The sequence below is a fragment of the Euprymna scolopes genome, chromosome 41 (assembly GCF_053919585.1).
Source record: "Euprymna scolopes isolate OS-2025 chromosome 41, ASM5391958v1, whole genome shotgun sequence".
Lineage (NCBI taxonomy): Eukaryota > Metazoa > Mollusca > Cephalopoda > Sepiida > Sepiolidae > Euprymna > Euprymna scolopes.
The window spans coordinates 30,485,276-30,504,623 of record NC_136522.1 but is presented as its reverse complement, the minus strand read 5'-3'; the positions used below and the strand labels follow the sequence as shown (position 1 = coordinate 30,504,623).

Genomic DNA, 19,348 nt, shown 5'->3' with positions numbered 1-19,348 from the left:
CTTTATTCCAGCATACCGAGCGACTTTGTTTTCCTCCATTTAAAAATGCATAAAAGTTAATTAAAGTCATTGTCTAGACCCAAAATTGTCGGAGGAGTTTGGTAGAGTTCTTAAAGGTCAAATCGTTGAAATTTGACCCCTTAACAGCCAAATTTCTGGCTGACACCCGTCACATCGATTTTCCCAAATCTCAGTACCCGGTATTTCAAATTTCGAGTCTATAGACTAAAAATTGACAGAGTTATTGCGTAGGGAAATGTACACAGACAGACAGACAGACAGACAGACAGACACGTTCACTTTTATAGATATATAGATTATTTAATTTGTTTTAATCATACATATCATTTGATTTGTTTTAATCATACATATTATATAATTTGTTTTTATCATGCATATTATTTAATTTGTTTTTATCATACATATTATATAATTTGTTTTCATCATACATATTATTTAATTTGTTTTTATCATGCATATTATTTAATTTGTTTTTATCATAAATATTATTTAATTTGTTTTAATAATACATATTATTGAATGTGTTTTTATCACTCATATTATTTAATTTGTTTTCATCATACATATTATTTAATTTGCTTTTATCACACATATTATTTAATTTGTTTTATCCTACATTTTATTACATTTGTTTTTATCATACATATTATTTAATTTGTTTTTATCATACATATTATTTAATGTGTTGTTATCATACATATTATAAAATGGTTTTTATCCTGCATATTTTTTAAATTTGTTTTTATCATACATATTATTTTATTTGTTTTTATTATACATATTATTTAATTTGTTTTTATCATACATATTATTGTATTTATTTTCATCATTCATATTGTTTTATTTGTTTTTATCATACATATTATTTAATTTGTTTTTATCATGCATTTTATTTAATTTGTTTTTATCCTACATATTATTTATTTGTTTTTATCCTGCATATTATTTAATTTGTTTTTATAATACATATTATTTAATTTGTTTTTCTCATACATATTATTTAATTGTTTTTATCATACATATTATTTTCCTCGTTTTTATCATACATATTCTGTAATTTATTTATGTAATGCATTTTAATTTCTTTTTCTTATATACATATTATTTAATGTTATTATCATGCCTATTATTTATTTTTTTCTTTCATACATATTATTTTATGTGTTTTTATCATGCATATTATTTAATTAGTTTTTATGATACATATTACTTTATTTATGTTATCGCATGTATTATGTAATTGGTTTTAATTTACATATTATGTAATTTTATTGTTTTCTTTCATGCATATTATTATATTTGTTTTTATCGTACGCTATTTCTTATTTTACATGTTATGTTATTGTTTTTTTATCATGCATATAATTTAATTTGTTTTTATCATGCATAATATTTTATCTGTTTTTTTCATATATATATTTTGTTTTTTTATACATAATATTTTATTTGTTCTTATGAAGTATATCACTTAATGTTGTTATCGTGCATATAATTGTATTTGTTGTTACAAATATATTATATAATTTTTATCATACATATTATTTTATTTGTTTTAATCATATATGGTATTTTTCTTTTTTATCAGAAATTCTATATGATTTGTTTTCATCATACATATTATTTATATTATTTTTATCATATATATTATTAAGTTAGTTTTTTTTATATATATTATTTTATTTGTTTTTATCATATATATTATTAATTCTTTTTGTCATGCGATTATTTGATTTGTTTTTATCATTCATATTATTTTATTTGTTTTAGTCATACATATTATTTAGTTTGTTTTTATCATACTTATTATTTAGTTTGTATTTATCCTGCATATTATTTAATTGGTTTTTATCATACATATCATTTTATATGTTTTTATCATACATATTATTAAATTTGTTTTAATCAAACATATTATTAAATTTGTTTTTATTATACATATTATTAAATTGGTTTTTATCATACATATAATTTAGTTTGCTTTTATCATACATATTATTTAATTTGTTTTATCCTACATTTTATTTAATTTGTTTTTATCATACTTATTATTTAATTTGTTTTTATCATACATATTATTTAATTTGTTTTTATCATACATATTATTAAATTTTTTGTATCCTGCATATTATTTCATTTGTTTTTATACTGTACATATTATTTGATCTGTTTTTATCATACATATTATTTCATTTGTTTTTATCATGCATGTTATTTAATTTGTTTTTATCCTACATATTATTTAATTTGTGTTTTTCCTGCATATTATTTAATGTGTTTTTATCATACATATTATTTTATTTGTTTTTGTCCTGTATATTATTTAATTTGTTTTTATCATACATATTATTTAGTTTGTTTTTATCATACATATTATTTAGTTGGTTTTTATCATACATATTATTTAATTTGTTTTTATCATACATATTATTTAGTTTTTTTTTATCATACATATTATTTAGTTTGTTTTTATCATACATATTATTTAGTTTGTTTTTATCATACATATTATTTAATTTGTTTTTATCCTGCATATTATTTAGTTTGTTTTAATTATACATATTATTTAGTTTTTTTTTATCATACATATTATTTAGTTTGTTTTTATCATACATATTATTTAATTTGTTTTTATCATACATATTATTTAGTTTGCTTTTATCATACATATTATTTAATTTGTTTTATCCTACATATTATTTAGTTTGTTTTTATCATACATATTATTTAATTTGTTTTTATCATACATATTATTTAATTTTTTTTTATCCTGCATATTATTTAGTTTGTTTTATCATACATATTATTTAGTTTGTTTTTATCATACATATTATTTAGTTTTTTTTATCATACATATTATTTAGTTTGTTTTTATCATACATATTATTTAATTTGTTTTTATCCTGCATATTATTTAGTTTTTTTTATCATACATATTATTTAGTTTGGTTTTATCATACATATTATTTAATTTGTATTTATCATACATATTATTTAATTTGTTTTTATCATACATATTATTTAGTTGGTTTTTACCTGTACATTATTTAATTTGTTTTAATCATACATATTATTTAATTTGTTTTTATCCTGCATATTATTTAGTTTTTTTTATCATACATATTATTTAGTTTGGTTTTATCATAAATATTATTTAATTTGTATTTATCATACATATTATTTGATTTGTTTTTATCATACATATTATTTAGTTGGTTTTTACCTGTACATTGTTTAATTTCTTTTAATCATACATATTATTTAATTTGTTTTTATCCTGCATATTATTTAGTTTTTTTTATCATACATATTATTTAGTTTGGTTTTATCATAAATATTATTTAATTTGTATTTATCATACATATTATTTAATTTGTTTTTATCATACATATTATTTAGTTGGTTTTTACCTGTACATTATTTAATTTGTTTTAATCATACATATTATTTAGTTGGTTTTTATCATTCATATTATTTAATTTGTTTTGATCATGCATATTATTTAGTTTGTTTTGATCCTGCATATTATTTTATTTGTTTTAATCATACATATTATTTCATGTGTTTTTATCATACATATTATATAGTTTGTTTTTATCCGGCATATTATTAAATTTGGTTTTATAATACATATTATTTGATTTGTTTTTATCATACATATTATTTAATTTGTTTTAATCATACATATCATTTGATTTGTTTTAATCATACATATTATTTAATTTGTATTTATCATGCATATTATTTCATTTGTTTTTATCATACATATTATTTAATTTGTTTTAATAATACATATTATTGAATTTGTGTTTATCATACATATTATTTAATTTGTTTTCATCATACATATTATTTAATTTGTTTTTATCACACGTATTATTTAATTTGTTTTATCCTACATTTTATTTAATTTGTTTATATCATACATATTATTTAATGTGTCTTTATCATACATATTATTTAATGTGTTGTTATCATACATATTATTAAATTGTTTTTATCCTGAATATTGTTTAAATTTGTTTTTATCATACATATTATTTATTTGTTTTTATTATACATATTATTTAATTTGTTTTTATCATACATATTATTGTATTTATTTTCATCATTCATATTGTTTTATTTGTTTTTATCATACATATTATTTAATTTGTTTTTATCATACATATTATTTAATTTGTTTTTATCTTGCATATTATTTAATTTGTTTTTATCATACATATTATGTCATTTGTGTTTATCATACATATTTTTTTATTTGTTTTTATCATACATATTATTTAATTTGTTTTTATCATACATATTATTTAATTGTTTTCATCCTGCATATTATTAAATGTGTTTTTATGATACATATTATTTAATTTGTTTTTATCATACATATTATGTAATTAGTTTTTTTCATGCCTTTTATATTATTAGTGTTTAACATTCATATTATTTTATTTGTGTTTATAATACATTGTCTTTTATTTGCTTCTAGTATGCATATTATTAAATTTGTTTTTGGCATATATATTTTATTTTTATATCTGATATATTATTTAAATTTTATGTATCATGCATATTATTTTATATGTTTGTATCATACGTATTATTTAATTTGTTTTTAACATTCATTTTATTTACTTTGATTTTATCATTCATATTAGTTTTTTTTTTGTTTTTATCTTGCATATTTTTTTCTTCATTGTTATCATAGATATTCTTTTATTTAGTTATGTAATGCATGTTAATTTCTTTTTCTTATATACATATTATTTAATGTTATTATCATGCCTATTATTTAATTTTTTCTTTCATACATATTATTTTATGTGTTTTTATCATGCATATTATTTAATTAGTTTTTATGATACATATTACTTTATTTATGTTATCGCATGTATTATGTAATTGGTTTTAATTTACATATTATGTAATTTAATTGTTTTTTTCATGCATATTATTATATTTGTTTTTATCATATGCTATTTCTTATTTTACATGTTATGTTATTGTTTTTTTATCATGCATATAATTTAATTTGTTTTTGTCATGCATAATATTTTATCTGTTTTTTCACACATATTTTTTGTTTTTTATACATAATATTTTATTTGTTCTTATGAAGTATGTCACTTAATGTTGTTATCGTGCATATAATTGTATTTGTTGTTACAAATATATTATATAATTTTTTATCATACATATTATTTTATTTGTTTTAATCATACATGGTATTTTTCTTTTTTATCAGAAATTCTATATGATTTGTTTTCATCATACATATTATTTATATTATTTTTATCATATATATTATTAAGTTAGTTTTTTAAAATATATTATTTTATTTGTTTTTATCATATATATTATTAATTCTTTTTGTCATGTGATTATTTGATTTGTTTTTATCATTCATATTATTTTATTTGTTTTAGTCATACATATTATTTAATTTGTTTTTATCATACATATTATTTAGTTTGTTTTTATCCTGTATATTATTTAATTGGTTTTTATCATACATATTATTTTATTTGTTTTTATCATACATATTATTAAATTTGTCTTAATCAAACATATTATTAAATTTGTTTTTATGATACATATTATTTAATTGGTTTTTATCATACATATAATTTAGTTTGTTTTTATACTACTTATTATTTTATTTGTTTTTATCATTCATATTATTTTATTTGTTTTTATCATACATATTTTTTTATTTGTTTTCATCATTCATATTGTTTTATTTGTTTTTATCATTCATATTGTTTTATTTGTTTTCATCATTCATATTATTTTATTTGTTTTTATCATGCATATTGTTTTATTTGTTTTTATCATTCATATTGTTTTATTTGTTTTCATCATTCATATTGTTTTATTTGTTTTCATCATTCATATTATTTTATTTGTTTTCATCATGCATATTGTTTTATTTGTTTTTATCATACATTATTTTATTTGTTTTCATCATTCATATTGTTTTATTTGTTTTTATCATACATTATTTTATTTGTTTTCATCATTCATATTGTTTTATTTGTTTTTATCATACATATTATTTTATTTGTCTTTATTATACATATTATTTTATTTGTTTTATCATAGCATATTGTCGTATTTGTTTTTATCATGCATATTATTTTATTTGTTTTCGTCATACATATTATTCAATTTTTTTAAATCGTGCGTTTTATATTATTTGTTTTTTACCATGCATATTATTTGCTTTGATTTAACCATGCATATTTTTTCATCATACATATTATTTAATTGTTTTTTTACATACCTTTGATATTAATAGTGTTTAACATTCATATTATTTTATTTGTGTTTATAATACGTGATTTTATTTGTGTCTATTATACATATTATTAAATTTGTTTTTGGCATAGATATTTTATTTTTTGATCTTATATATTATTTAAATTGTATTTATCATACATATTATTCAATTTGTTTAAATCGTGCGTTTTATATTATTTGTTTTGTACCATGCATATTATTTGCTTTTTTTAACCATTCATATTTTTTATCATACGTATTATTTAATTTGTTTTTAACATTCATTTTATTTACTTTGTTTTTATCATACATATTAGTTTTTTTTTGTTTTTATCTTGCATACTATTTCCTTTGTTTTTGTCATACATATTCTTAAATTTATTTATGTAATTCATTTTAATTTCTTTTTGTAATATGCATATTATTTAATGTTATTATCATGCCTATTATTTAATTTTTTTCTTTCATACATATTATTTTATGTGTTTTTATCATACATATTATTTAATTAGTTTTTATGAATCATATTACTTTAGTCATGTTATCATACATATTATTTAATTGGTTTTATGTTACATATGTAATTTAATTTGTTTTTTCATGCATATTATTATATTTGTTTTGATCATACATAAATATGTATTTTTTTTACATATTGTGTTATATTATATAATTTTTTATACTTATTATTTTATTTGTTTTAATCATAAATAGTATTTTTCTTTTTTATCAGAAATTCTATATAATTTGTTTTCATCATACGTATTATTTATTTATTTAATTTATTTTTATTTTTATAAAATATATTATTTTATTTGTTTTTATCATATACATTAACTAATTTTTTTGTTATGCGATTGTTAGATTTGTTTTTATCATGCATATCATTTGATTTTTTTTTATCATACATATTATTTAATTTGTTTTCATCGCACATATTATTTAATTTGTGTTGTGTTTATCATAAATATCATTTCATTTGTTTTTATCACACATATTATTTAATTTGTTTTGTTTTTATCATAAATATCATTTCATTTGTTTTTATTACACATATTATTTAATTTGTTTTGTTTTTATCATAAATATCATTTCATTTGTTTTTATCACACATATTATTTAATTTGTTTTGTTTTTATCATAAATATCATTTCATTTGTTTTTATCACACATATTATTTAATTTGTTTTGTTTTTATCATAAATATCATTTCATTTGTTTTTATCACACATATTATTTAATTTGTTTTGTTTTTATCATAAATATCATTTCATTTGTTTTTATCACACATATTATTTAATTTGTTTTGTTTTTATCATAAATATCATTTCATTTGTTTTTATCACACATATTATTTAATTTGTTTTGTTTTTATCATAAATATCATTTCATTTGTTTTTATCACACATATTATTTAATTTGTTTTGTTTTTATCATAAATATCATTTCATTTGTTTTTATCACACATATTATTTAATTTGTTTTGTTTTTATCATAAATATCATTTCATTTGTTTTTATCACACATATTATTTAATTTGTTTTGTTTTTATCATAAATATCATTTCATTTGTTTTTATCACACATATTATTTAATTTGTTTTGTTTTTATCATAAATATCATTTCATTTGTTTTTATCACACATATTATTTAATTTGTTTTGTTTTTATCATAAATATCATTTCATTTGTTTTTATCACACATATTATTTAATTTGTTTTGTTTTTATCATAAATATCATTTCATTTGTTTTTATCACACATATTATTTAATTTGTTTTGTTTTTATCATAAATATCATTTCATTTGTTTTTATCACACATATTATTTAATTTGTTTTGTTTTTATCATAAATATCATTTCATTTGTTTTTATCACACATATTATTTAATTTGTTTTGTTTTTATCATAAATATCATTTCATTTGTTTTTATCACACATATTATTTAATTTGTTTTGTTTTTATCATAAATATCATTTCATTTGTTTTTATCACACATATTATTTAATTTGTTTTGTTTTTATCATAAATATCATTTCATTTGTTTTTATCACACATATTATTTAATTTGTTTTGTTTTTATCATAAATATCATTTCATTTGTTTTTATCACACATATTATTTCATTTGTTTTTATCGTGCATATTAGGTTATTTTTCGTCATGCATATTTTTTATTTGTTTTTATCATGCATATGGTTGTATTTGTTTTTATAATTCATATTATTTAATTTGTTTTTATAATGCATATTATTTAATTTGTTTTTATGATGCATATTAGGTTATTTTTCGTCATGCATATTTTTTTTTATCATGCATATGGTTGTATTTGGTTTTTAATTCATATTATTTAATTTGTTTTTATAATGCATATTATTTAATTTGTTTTTATAATGCATATTATTTAATTTGTTTTTATAATGCATATTATTTTATTTGTTTTTATAATTCATATTATTTAATTTGTTTTTATAATGCATATTATTTTATTTGTTTTTATAATTCATATTATTTAATTTGTTTTTATAATTCATATTATTTAATTTGTTTTTATAATGCATATTATTTAATTTGTTTTTATATTGCATATTATTTTATTTGTTTTGATAATGCATATTATTTCATTTGTTTTTATAATGAATATTATTTAATTTGTTTTTATAATGAATATTACTTAATTTGTTTTGATAATGCATATTATTTTATTTGTTTTTATAATGAATATTATTTAATTTGTTTTTATAATGAATATTATTTAATTTGTTTTGATAATGCATATTATTTAATTTGCTTTTATAATTCATATTATTTAATTTGTTTTTATAATGCATATTATTTAATTTGTTTTTATAATTCATATTATTTAATTTGTTTTTATAATTCATATTATTTAATTTGTTTTTATAATTCATATTATTTAATTTGCTTTTATAATTCATATTATTTAATTTGTTTTTATAATGCATATTATTTAATTTGTTTTTATAATTCATATTATTTAATTTGTTTTTATAATTCATATTATTTAATTTGTTTTTATAATTCATATTATTTAATTTGCTTTTATAATTCATATTATTTAATTTGTTTTTATAATGCATATTATTTAATTTGTTTTTATAATTCATATTATTTAATTTGTTTTTATAATTCATATTATTTAATTTGTTTTTATAATTCATATTATTTAATTTGCTTTTATAATTCATATTATTTAATTTGTTTTTATAATTCATATTATTTAATTTGTTTTTATAATTCATATTATTTAATTTGTTTTTATAATTCATATTATTTAATTTGCTTTTATAATTCATATTATTTAATTTGTTTTTATAATGCATATTATTTTATTGGTTTTTATAATTCATATTATTTAATTTGCTTTTATAATTCATATTATTTAATTTGTTTTTATAATTCATATTATTTAATTTGTTTTTATAATTCATATTATTTAATTTGTTTTTATAATGCATATTATTTAATTTGTTTTTATAATTCATATTATTTAATTTGTTTTTATAATTCATATTATTTAATTTGTTTTTATAATGCATATTATTTAATTTGTTTTCATAATGCATATTATTTTATTTGTTTTTATAATTCATATTATTTAATTTGTTTTTATAATGCATATTATTTAATTTGTTTTTATAATTCATATTATTTAATTTGTTTTTATAATTCATATTATTTAATTTGTTTTTATAATGCATATTATTTAATTTGCTTTTATAATTCATATTATTTAATTTGTTTTTATAATGCATATTATTTAATTTGTTTTTATAATTCATATTATTTAATTTGTTTTTATAATTCATATTATTTAATTTGTTTTTATAATTCATATTATTTAATTTGTTTTTATAATTCATATTATTTAAATTGTTTTTATAATGCATATTATTTAATTTGCTTTTATAATTCATATTATTTAATTTGTTTTTATAATGCATATTATTTAATTTGTTTTTATAATTCATATTATTTAATTTGTTTTTATAATTCATATTATTTAATTTGTTTTTATAATTCATGTTATTTAATTTGCTTTTATAATTCATATTATTTAATTTGTTTTTATAATGCATATTATTTAATTTGTTTTTATAATTCATATTATTTAATTTGTTTTTATAATTCATATTATTTAATTTGTTTTTATAATTCATATTATTTAATTTGTTTTTATAATTCATATTATTTAATTTGTTTTTATCATTCATATTATTTAATTAGTTTTTATAATGCATATTATTTAATTTGTTTTTATAATTCATATTATTTAATTTGTTTTTATAATTCATATTATTTAATTTGTTTTTATAATGCATATTATTTAATTTGTTTTTATAATTCATATTATTTAATTTTCTTTTATAATTCATATTATTTAATTTGTTTTTATAATTCATATTATTTAATTTGTTTTTATAATTCATATTATTTAATTTGCTTTTATAATTCATATTATTTAATTTGTTTTTATAATGCATATTATTTAATTTGTTTTTATAATTCATATTATTTAATTTGTTTTTATAATTCATATTATTTAATTTGTTTTTATAATGAATATTATTTTATTGGTTTTTATAATTCATATTATTTAATTTGTTTTTATGATTCATATTATTTAATTTGCTTTTATAATTCATATTTTATTTGTTTTCTTCGTGCGTTTTCCATTGTTATTATCATGCATGTTATTTGATTAGTTGTAATCATGCATATTATTTTATAGCTTTTATCATAGATATTATTTAATTTTATTTCATCATACGTTTTATATTATTTGTGTTATCATGCATATTGCTTGATTGTTTTTTATGATGCATATAATTGGATTTTGTTTTATCGTGGATATTATTTGTTTCATGATGCATGTTCTTTTTTGTTTTATCATACATAATATTTAATTTGGTTTTATCGTGCATATTTTTTATTTGTTTTTGTCATAGATATTATATTATTTGTTTTTATCATGCATATTTTTTAATTTCTTTGTATCATACGTTTAATCTTATTTGTTTTCATCAATGATATCATTTTATTTGTTTTTATCATGCATATTCTGTTATTTGATTTCATCATGAACGTTATTTTGTTTGTTTTTATCATGCACATGCACGTGATTTAATTTTTTTATCATGCACGTTATTTTTATTTTTTGTGATAATGCATATTATTGAATTTTTTTCATCATACATATAATTTGTTTATTTGTATTATAAATATTATATAATTGGTTTTATCATACATATTATTTTTTTTGTTTTTATCACGCATATTATTTTATTATCATGCATAGTGTTTTATGTTTTATCATGTATATTATTTTTATTATTTTAATTTTCATCCTATTGAATTTGTTTTTATGATAACAATTTTTAATTGTTTTTTTTTCATGAATATTATTTTATTTGTTGCTATCATGCATCCTTTTTCTAGCATATTTTTTCTATTTTAGTCTCATCATACAATACATATACAATGCTTTGGTATGCGTAAGTTGTATTTTCTTTATAATATATATTATATACCTTGTTATTTACATGCATATTATTTAAATTGCTTTTTTATGTATATTATTAGCTTGTTTTTATCATGCATATTTTTATGTTTTTATTATACATAATATATAATTTATTTTTATCATTTATTTAATTTATTGTATATATACATAAAAATATTAATTTTGTTTATGATGCCTATTATTTAATTTTCTTTTCATGCATATTACTTACATTGTGTTTTTCATGCATAACATAGTGTCTGACTTGATTATACATATTATTTACATTGGTTTGTTATGCATATTATTGAATTTGTTTTTATCATATTATTATTCACATTGTTTTATATGCATATTTGTTAGATTGTGTTTATTAGTCATGTTATTTCTATTGTGTGTTCCCTAATAATCCATTTGTGTTTGTCATGCACATTTTATTTGTGTTTATTATATATAGTATTTGATTTGTTTTTATCATTCATAAAATAAATGTTGTCTTTATAATGCATATGATTTACAATGTTTTATCATGCATATTATTAAATTCCTTTTATCATGTACATTATTCGATTTATTTGTGTAATAAATACCATTTTATTTATTTTCTCGTGCATAATATTACATTTATGTTAATCATGCGCATTTTATTTGTTTTTATAATACATATTATTTGATTTGTGTTATCATACATAAAATTAATATTTCTTTTTAATGCATATTTTACATTGTATATTTTTGTAATAAATATGATTAAATTTTTTATCATGCATAGTAGTTTATTTGTGTTTATCCTGCACACTTTGTTGTTTATATTATACATACAATATGATTGGCTTTATCATGCAAAAAATTAAATTTTTCTTTATAATGCATATTTTTACATTTTTTGATCATGCACATTATTAAATTTTTAGATCATGAATATTATTTAATTTTTTATAATTCATATTATTTAATTATTTTTTCCATGTATGTTATTTAATTTTTTTATCGTCCATATTATTCCATTTGTTTTTATCATGCATATTATTTAATTTGCTTTTATCATGCATATTATTTAACTTTTGTTATCATGCAAAATATTTAATTTTTTTATCGTGAATATTATTTAACTTTTTTATATATATTATTAATTTTTTTCATGCCTAATATTTAATTATTTATCATGCATATTATTTGATTTATTTTCATCATGCATATTATTTAATTTTTTATCATGCATATTTTTAATTTGTTTTGTCATGCATATTATTTAATTTGTTTGTATCCTGCATCACATTTAATTTTTTTCATGCTTATTTTTATGAAGACTAATATTTGATTTGTTTTTATCAGGCGTGTTATTTAATTTGTTTTAATTATGAATATTATTTTCTTTGCATGAATGTAATTGAATTTTTACCATGCATATTTTTTATTGTTCATATTATTTAATTTGTTTTTATCATGCATGTTATGTAATTAGTTTTTATCATACATATTATTTTATTTGTTTTCATTATTCATATTATTTTATTTGTTTTTATCATGCATATTATTTTATTTGTTTTTATCATTCATATTATTTTACTTGTTTTTACCATTCATATTATTTTATTTGTTTTTATCATTCATATTATTTTATTTGTTTTTATCATGCATATTATTTTATTTGTTTTTATCATTCATATTATTTTATTTGTTTTTACCATTCATATTATTTTATTTGTTTTTATCATTCATAATATTTTATTTGTTTTTATCATACATATATTTTATTTGTTTTTATCATTCATATTATTTTATTTGTTTTTATCATGCATATTATTTTATTTGTTTTCATCATTCATAATATTTTATTTGTTTTTATCATACATATATTTTATTTGTTTTTATCATTCATATTATTTTATTTGTTTTTATCATTCATATTATTTTATTTGTTTTTATCATTCATATTATTTTATTTGTTTTTATCATTCATATTATTTTATTTGTTTTTATCATTCATATTATTTTATTTGTTTTTACCATTCATATTATTTTATTTGTTTTTATCATACATATATTTTATTTGTTATTATCATTCATATAATTTTATTTGTTTTTATCATTCATATTATTTTATTTGTTTTTATCATTCATATTATTTTATTTGTTTTTATCATTCATATTATTTTATTTGTTTTTATCATTCATATTATTTTATTTGTTTTTACCATTCATATTATTTTATTTGTTTTTATCATACATATATTTTATTTGTTATTATCATTCATATAATTTTATTTGTTTTTATCATTCATATTATTTTATTTGTTTTTATCATTCATATTATTTTATTTGTTTTTATCATGCATATTATTTTATTTGTTTTTATCATGCATATTATTTTATTTGTTTTTATCATTCATATTATTTTATTTGTTTTTATCATTCATATTATTTTATTTGTTTTTACCATTCATATTATTTTATTTGTTTTTATCATACATATATTTTATTTGTTATTGTCATTCATATAATTTTATTTGTTTTAATCATACATTTATTTTATTTGTTTTTATCATGCATTATATTAATTTTTTTGTCATGCATATTGTTAATTTTTTTGTATCATACATATTATTTTATTTGTTATTATCATACATATTTAAAGTTCTTTATCATGCAAAAAGTGATTAATATCCTAAGAATATCTGGTGTGTTCAAATGCAATTTAATTTCTTATAAGATAAAGGGCACTTGTTTCTGTTTATTTTTGTATATCTGCTAAAACTAAAAAACGACAAAACAATCACCAATAAAGTTGGTAGTTTCTTGATCAGCATTTCCTCAGATAAAGTATATTCAGAATTTAGAAAAAATATTAATTCTTTGACCTTAAACTATTGCAGATTTCGTTAGGGAGGATCAGTTTTCTAGACAGATTATGTACTATTTTCCTTGGGGAATATATAAAAACGAGTAGTCTACGTGTAGAGAAAAATTTATGGGCTAGGTTGAGAAGAAAGAGAGCGGTGGGAAGATTGGTGGGGAAACTAGGAGAGGGGATAAAAGAGAAAGGTACAGAAAAGGCAGAAATTTTTATATACTTTTGCATCAAGCGACGGCGGGTAGGCCTGCTAGTTGAATCTAAAGCCAGTCCATTAAATAATGGCTTTTCTTAAGATGCAGTCATCCAATTTGTTGTTTTTTTTGTTACATGGGGGTCACCGCTTATCAAGGCCCAGCGGCCACTCGAGGATGTTTTAATAAGTATATATTAGTCATTGTGATTTAAGCATAGTAAACATTATTGGGAATTTTGTAACTTGGATTACTTAAGGGACGGTCTAATAAGAACTTGTTAGCGTTGGACTTGAAGACAATCAGATTGTAGTCAGCTGGAAAGCAGGCAAACGGAATAGAGTTCCACAGGCGAGCAATTCTAAAAAAGAAACCCTGTTCATGGAATCTATGTTTAGGTGTAGGCATGGATAAAGAGTGTGGGTAATTGTTGATAGTGGTTCTGGCAAGACGAATGTTTTTCGTGAAAGGCTGGCGTGGGGGGACCAGAGATCGAAGTTCAGATGATCACCTGCCATGAAAATAAAGATAAAGCAGGGACAGGCTCGCTACGTCTCTTCTGTGTGAAAGGGGTTGCAAAGAAGAGAAAAGGGCACCCCCCACCACTAAGCTACAGCTGGAGCGGTAGAAGGATCCCACCATCTTTCCAGCAACTTTGGCAATTGATTTGATATACGTGTTCCATTTCAGATCTGGGGTAAAGATCAAGCTCAGAAGCTTGTCAAATAATGAAGACTCCCCAAGACGAGAGCTATTCATTTCGATTGATGGCAGCTGGGTAGCAGAGCGTTGATGATGTAAAGATAGAAGCTTGGTTTTAGATGCATTAAAAGTAACCAGCCACTTCTTTCCCCATTGTACCACATGCTAAAAATCAGAGGAGGGTCAGAGAGAACTTGGTCGTTTACAGTCTTTGAAGTGCTTCCATAGATGGTAATGTCATCAGCATAAATGTCTACAAATTATGTAAAGATGTGGTCTGGAAGATTATTGATGTAGATCAGGAAGAGAATTGGACCCGGGATTGATCCATGAGGGACTCCAGCACTAATACTAAGAGCCTCTGATTTCTGCCCATCAACCACTACTCTTATGAACCTATCAGAGAGAAGATTTAATTGTTGAGAAGACATTTCCAGCTATACCATGACTGGAGATCTTGTGAAGTAGGCCTTTATTCCATACCTTATCAAAGGCCTTTGGTATGTCAAGAGCAATTGCCCTAGAGAGGGATTCGCCAATCCAATGAGATATAACTGTAAGCACGTCTGCTGTAGATCTAGCAGAACGGAAACCATATTGCATGTCACTAAGAAGGTTATTTTGCTGAGATGGTTGACTACTTCCTTGTTTAGCACAGATTCCAGCAGCTTACTCATGATGCATAGGAGACTTATTGATCTGTACTGAGAAGGAGATGAGGGATCAACTGAGTTCTTAAATACAGGGTATACAGATGAGATTTTCCAAGGCGTTGGGAAGCATTTCTCCTTAAGACAACTATAACTTGGTAAGTATGGGTGCTAGTTCGGGTGAAGCCTTTTGAGCACTATGACTGAAATGCCGTCAGGACCAGTTGCCTTACTGGAATCAGGGGTTTTGATTGGCTTGACAACATCACGTAGAGATATTTGTATGTCACTTAGCATGTTTTCTGATATACAAGGGAATACTGGGGGTTGGCGGCCTTGGTCGTAAAGGGTAGAATTTGCTGCAAACTTCTTGGCAAAGAGATTGGCTTTGTCTGATGCTGACAATATTAACTCAGGTCCATTGATGATAGTTGGGATAGAGCTCACACTTCTGTTGAGGATTCTGTTTGCTATTTGCCAGAACTGATGGGAACCAAGCCGCTGCTTAGCTACTTTGGATTTGACAGACTGAGCATATAACTCTCTTGCCTTCTTTATTACTTTTTTACAGTGGTTGCTGGCAATCCTGAAGGCGGCTTTAGTCTCAGCACATCTATTACATTGGAAGCAATGGAAAAAGTGATTTCTGTGTGCAATGGCAGCAGCACATTCTGGGGAGAACCATGGTTGGCTGTTAGGTTTTTGCTGGAACTTCTTTGAGGGTATGAAACTGTCTATACAGTTAACCATTCAATCAGGTCTGATACAATAGAGGACATCCTTTTTTAACATGGCATGCAGAGGCAGGTCTGATATAAATGTACGGAAGCTATCCCAGTCAGCCATAGAATATCGATACACTGTACGATGGAGAAGTATGTCTGAGGACCAATTACATTTTGTTTTTGTTTTTATCATGACTGAACATTGAAGTCCCCACAGACGTGGATGTTAGCCGAGGGATACTCAGATAGGACATGGTCAAGTTTCTCAGTTATGCTATTGAAGATAGTAATTCCACTGTTGTGGGGACGATAGAGCGCAAATACCAAAGAGGCCCCCACCAGAGGATACTGTATGGTCCAGAATCCATTCACCAAATGGCAATACAGCAGCCCCGGTACTTGCACCTGCTGATAGGACAGCCTCCTTAGAGCTTAAACCACGCTTTGGGTCCCTGACTATCAGGCGGATAATGTCAGCCCAGTCAAAACGTGTACCTCCAGCACCCTTATTAGTGACATGACCACAAGGATAGACAAAGGAACAGACTTTCCAACATCTCTGGCAACTCTTCACACAAATTACTGCCAACCTAGTAAACAGCTTTATCTTCTCCCTTTTTCAGAAAAATCACTCATTGGAAAAATGAGGACTGAGGGACAAATAAAGAGAAGCGAGAGTAACTAGAGCTGCCGAAAACGCATCCACAATGCGCTGTCTATTCTTCATTAAAAAATATAAATAATAATGATAATATAATATTTTAGATTAATTTGCATTTAAGCACTGACTGGAATAAATATTATATTGTGATTGATTTTGACATTTATAGTCTCGGCTATAAATTTATATATAGCAGATTAACATTTGTTCTTCTTTTCACATAGACACCACTATTCTCAATGCACTTTTGCCAGCATGGGCGTCATACGAGTAAAGCCTCCAATCTTTTAACTTAAATGTTGAAGAGCTATGAAGACGAGTAACCTTGTAACCTTTTGTGCCCCAGAATTTATTTTTCTACGTAGTCAGCACAATTCTCAACATACTTTTGGTAGGAATTCAATGACACATCACTGCTTCTGATGCAGATCAATGACAGGGGTTGCATTCTTAGAGTCTCAATATCTGAAGCAGAGAGATGAAACATGAAGGCATAATAGCAATGGAATTTGCCATCCCCTCTCTTGCATTCGAATAAAATGAAAATGTACGAGGCATTAATTTAGGAACACTCCACTCATTATTTAAACTAGTTTATACCCGTTCCTTGAGCCATGTTGATATGAATTGAAACAAAAATAATGACTCAGTCTAGAAACATTTATCTTTCAATGACCAAAGACAAAAATATAAAGTGTATACCAAAACAGATACTACACTTTCCACCTTGTTAAAAGACCAAGATTTTATTTTTAGTTAGTATCACCTGTAACTAGAAAACTTCAACCTCGAAAAGACTGTCACATGAAAGTGATTGTCACATAACAATTTTATTCGTTGCACTATGTATCCATGTCCACATCCCATGGATTAAATGAAATTCTTTATAGATTCCAAAGTTTCACCAGTCGCACTTAAAAATGGTTGGAGATTACATTCGTTGAAACTTTGTGAGAATAACATCCAAGACGAGAATAGTAGTCCATATAATATCACACAAATAACATAGACTGTCATGATATTATACAGATTTTATGGAAACTGCTCCAGACAAGGCATAAAGCCATTTGATGTAAGGAGCTAACAAGAATGAAAAATGATTATCGTAAAGACAGGAGATGCTTATTGGCCTTAGTTTTGAAAAAAACTAAGGCTGTAGGAAAGAAGAAATCAGTGAGCTGATTTTACGAGAAGCAGAAAGATTCATGGATCTAATATATTAACTTCAAGAAGATTCGATGAGAAAAACCAAGAAGTTTTAGAGTCAATTTCTCATGGAGAGCAGAATCATCCATGATAATCTGAGGAAGAAAAGGGATGCATCTACGATTGTGTTATAAACAAAAACTTTGAAATGATTTACCGTAAGAGCTATAATGCTGCCTTTAGGAGCTTCGATCTTCCAAGTGAGTTCAAGGTTTGCAAACAACATCGGGCCTTCTGGGAATTTCAGTTCTTGGGAACTATCTGTTGCTTGAACTGTTTTAGAGCCAACAACAACTAGAAAATTATATAAAAACAATGAAAATTTTTTAAAGTCATGAATTAAGAAATCAATTGCGTTTTTTTTTAATCATGAGTGTCAAAAACCAATCATCTGGGTCAAAAACAATCGATTAAATGAGATTGATGGATTGTCAATTGAATGATGTATAATATTATAAAAGGATTGAAAATGATGAATGAAATGAAAATATGATTACTTAGGAAGACGGTTTATAGCTGGTATTTTTTACCTTAGATTT

General features: G+C 21.1%; 1 protein-coding gene across 1 annotated transcript in view; it reads right to left on the bottom strand.

The window, feature by feature from the left end:
* LOC145266647 (uncharacterized) overlaps positions 1 to 19,348 on the bottom strand; it is a 141,144-nt gene that overhangs the window by 19,550 nt on the left and 102,246 nt on the right. Inside the window, exon 6 of the mRNA XM_080122573.1 lies at positions 18,967 to 19,103. Coding sequence (XP_079978699.1) covers positions 18,967 to 19,103 — 137 coding nt within the window. The remainder of the gene's footprint in view (positions 1 to 18,966; positions 19,104 to 19,348) is intronic.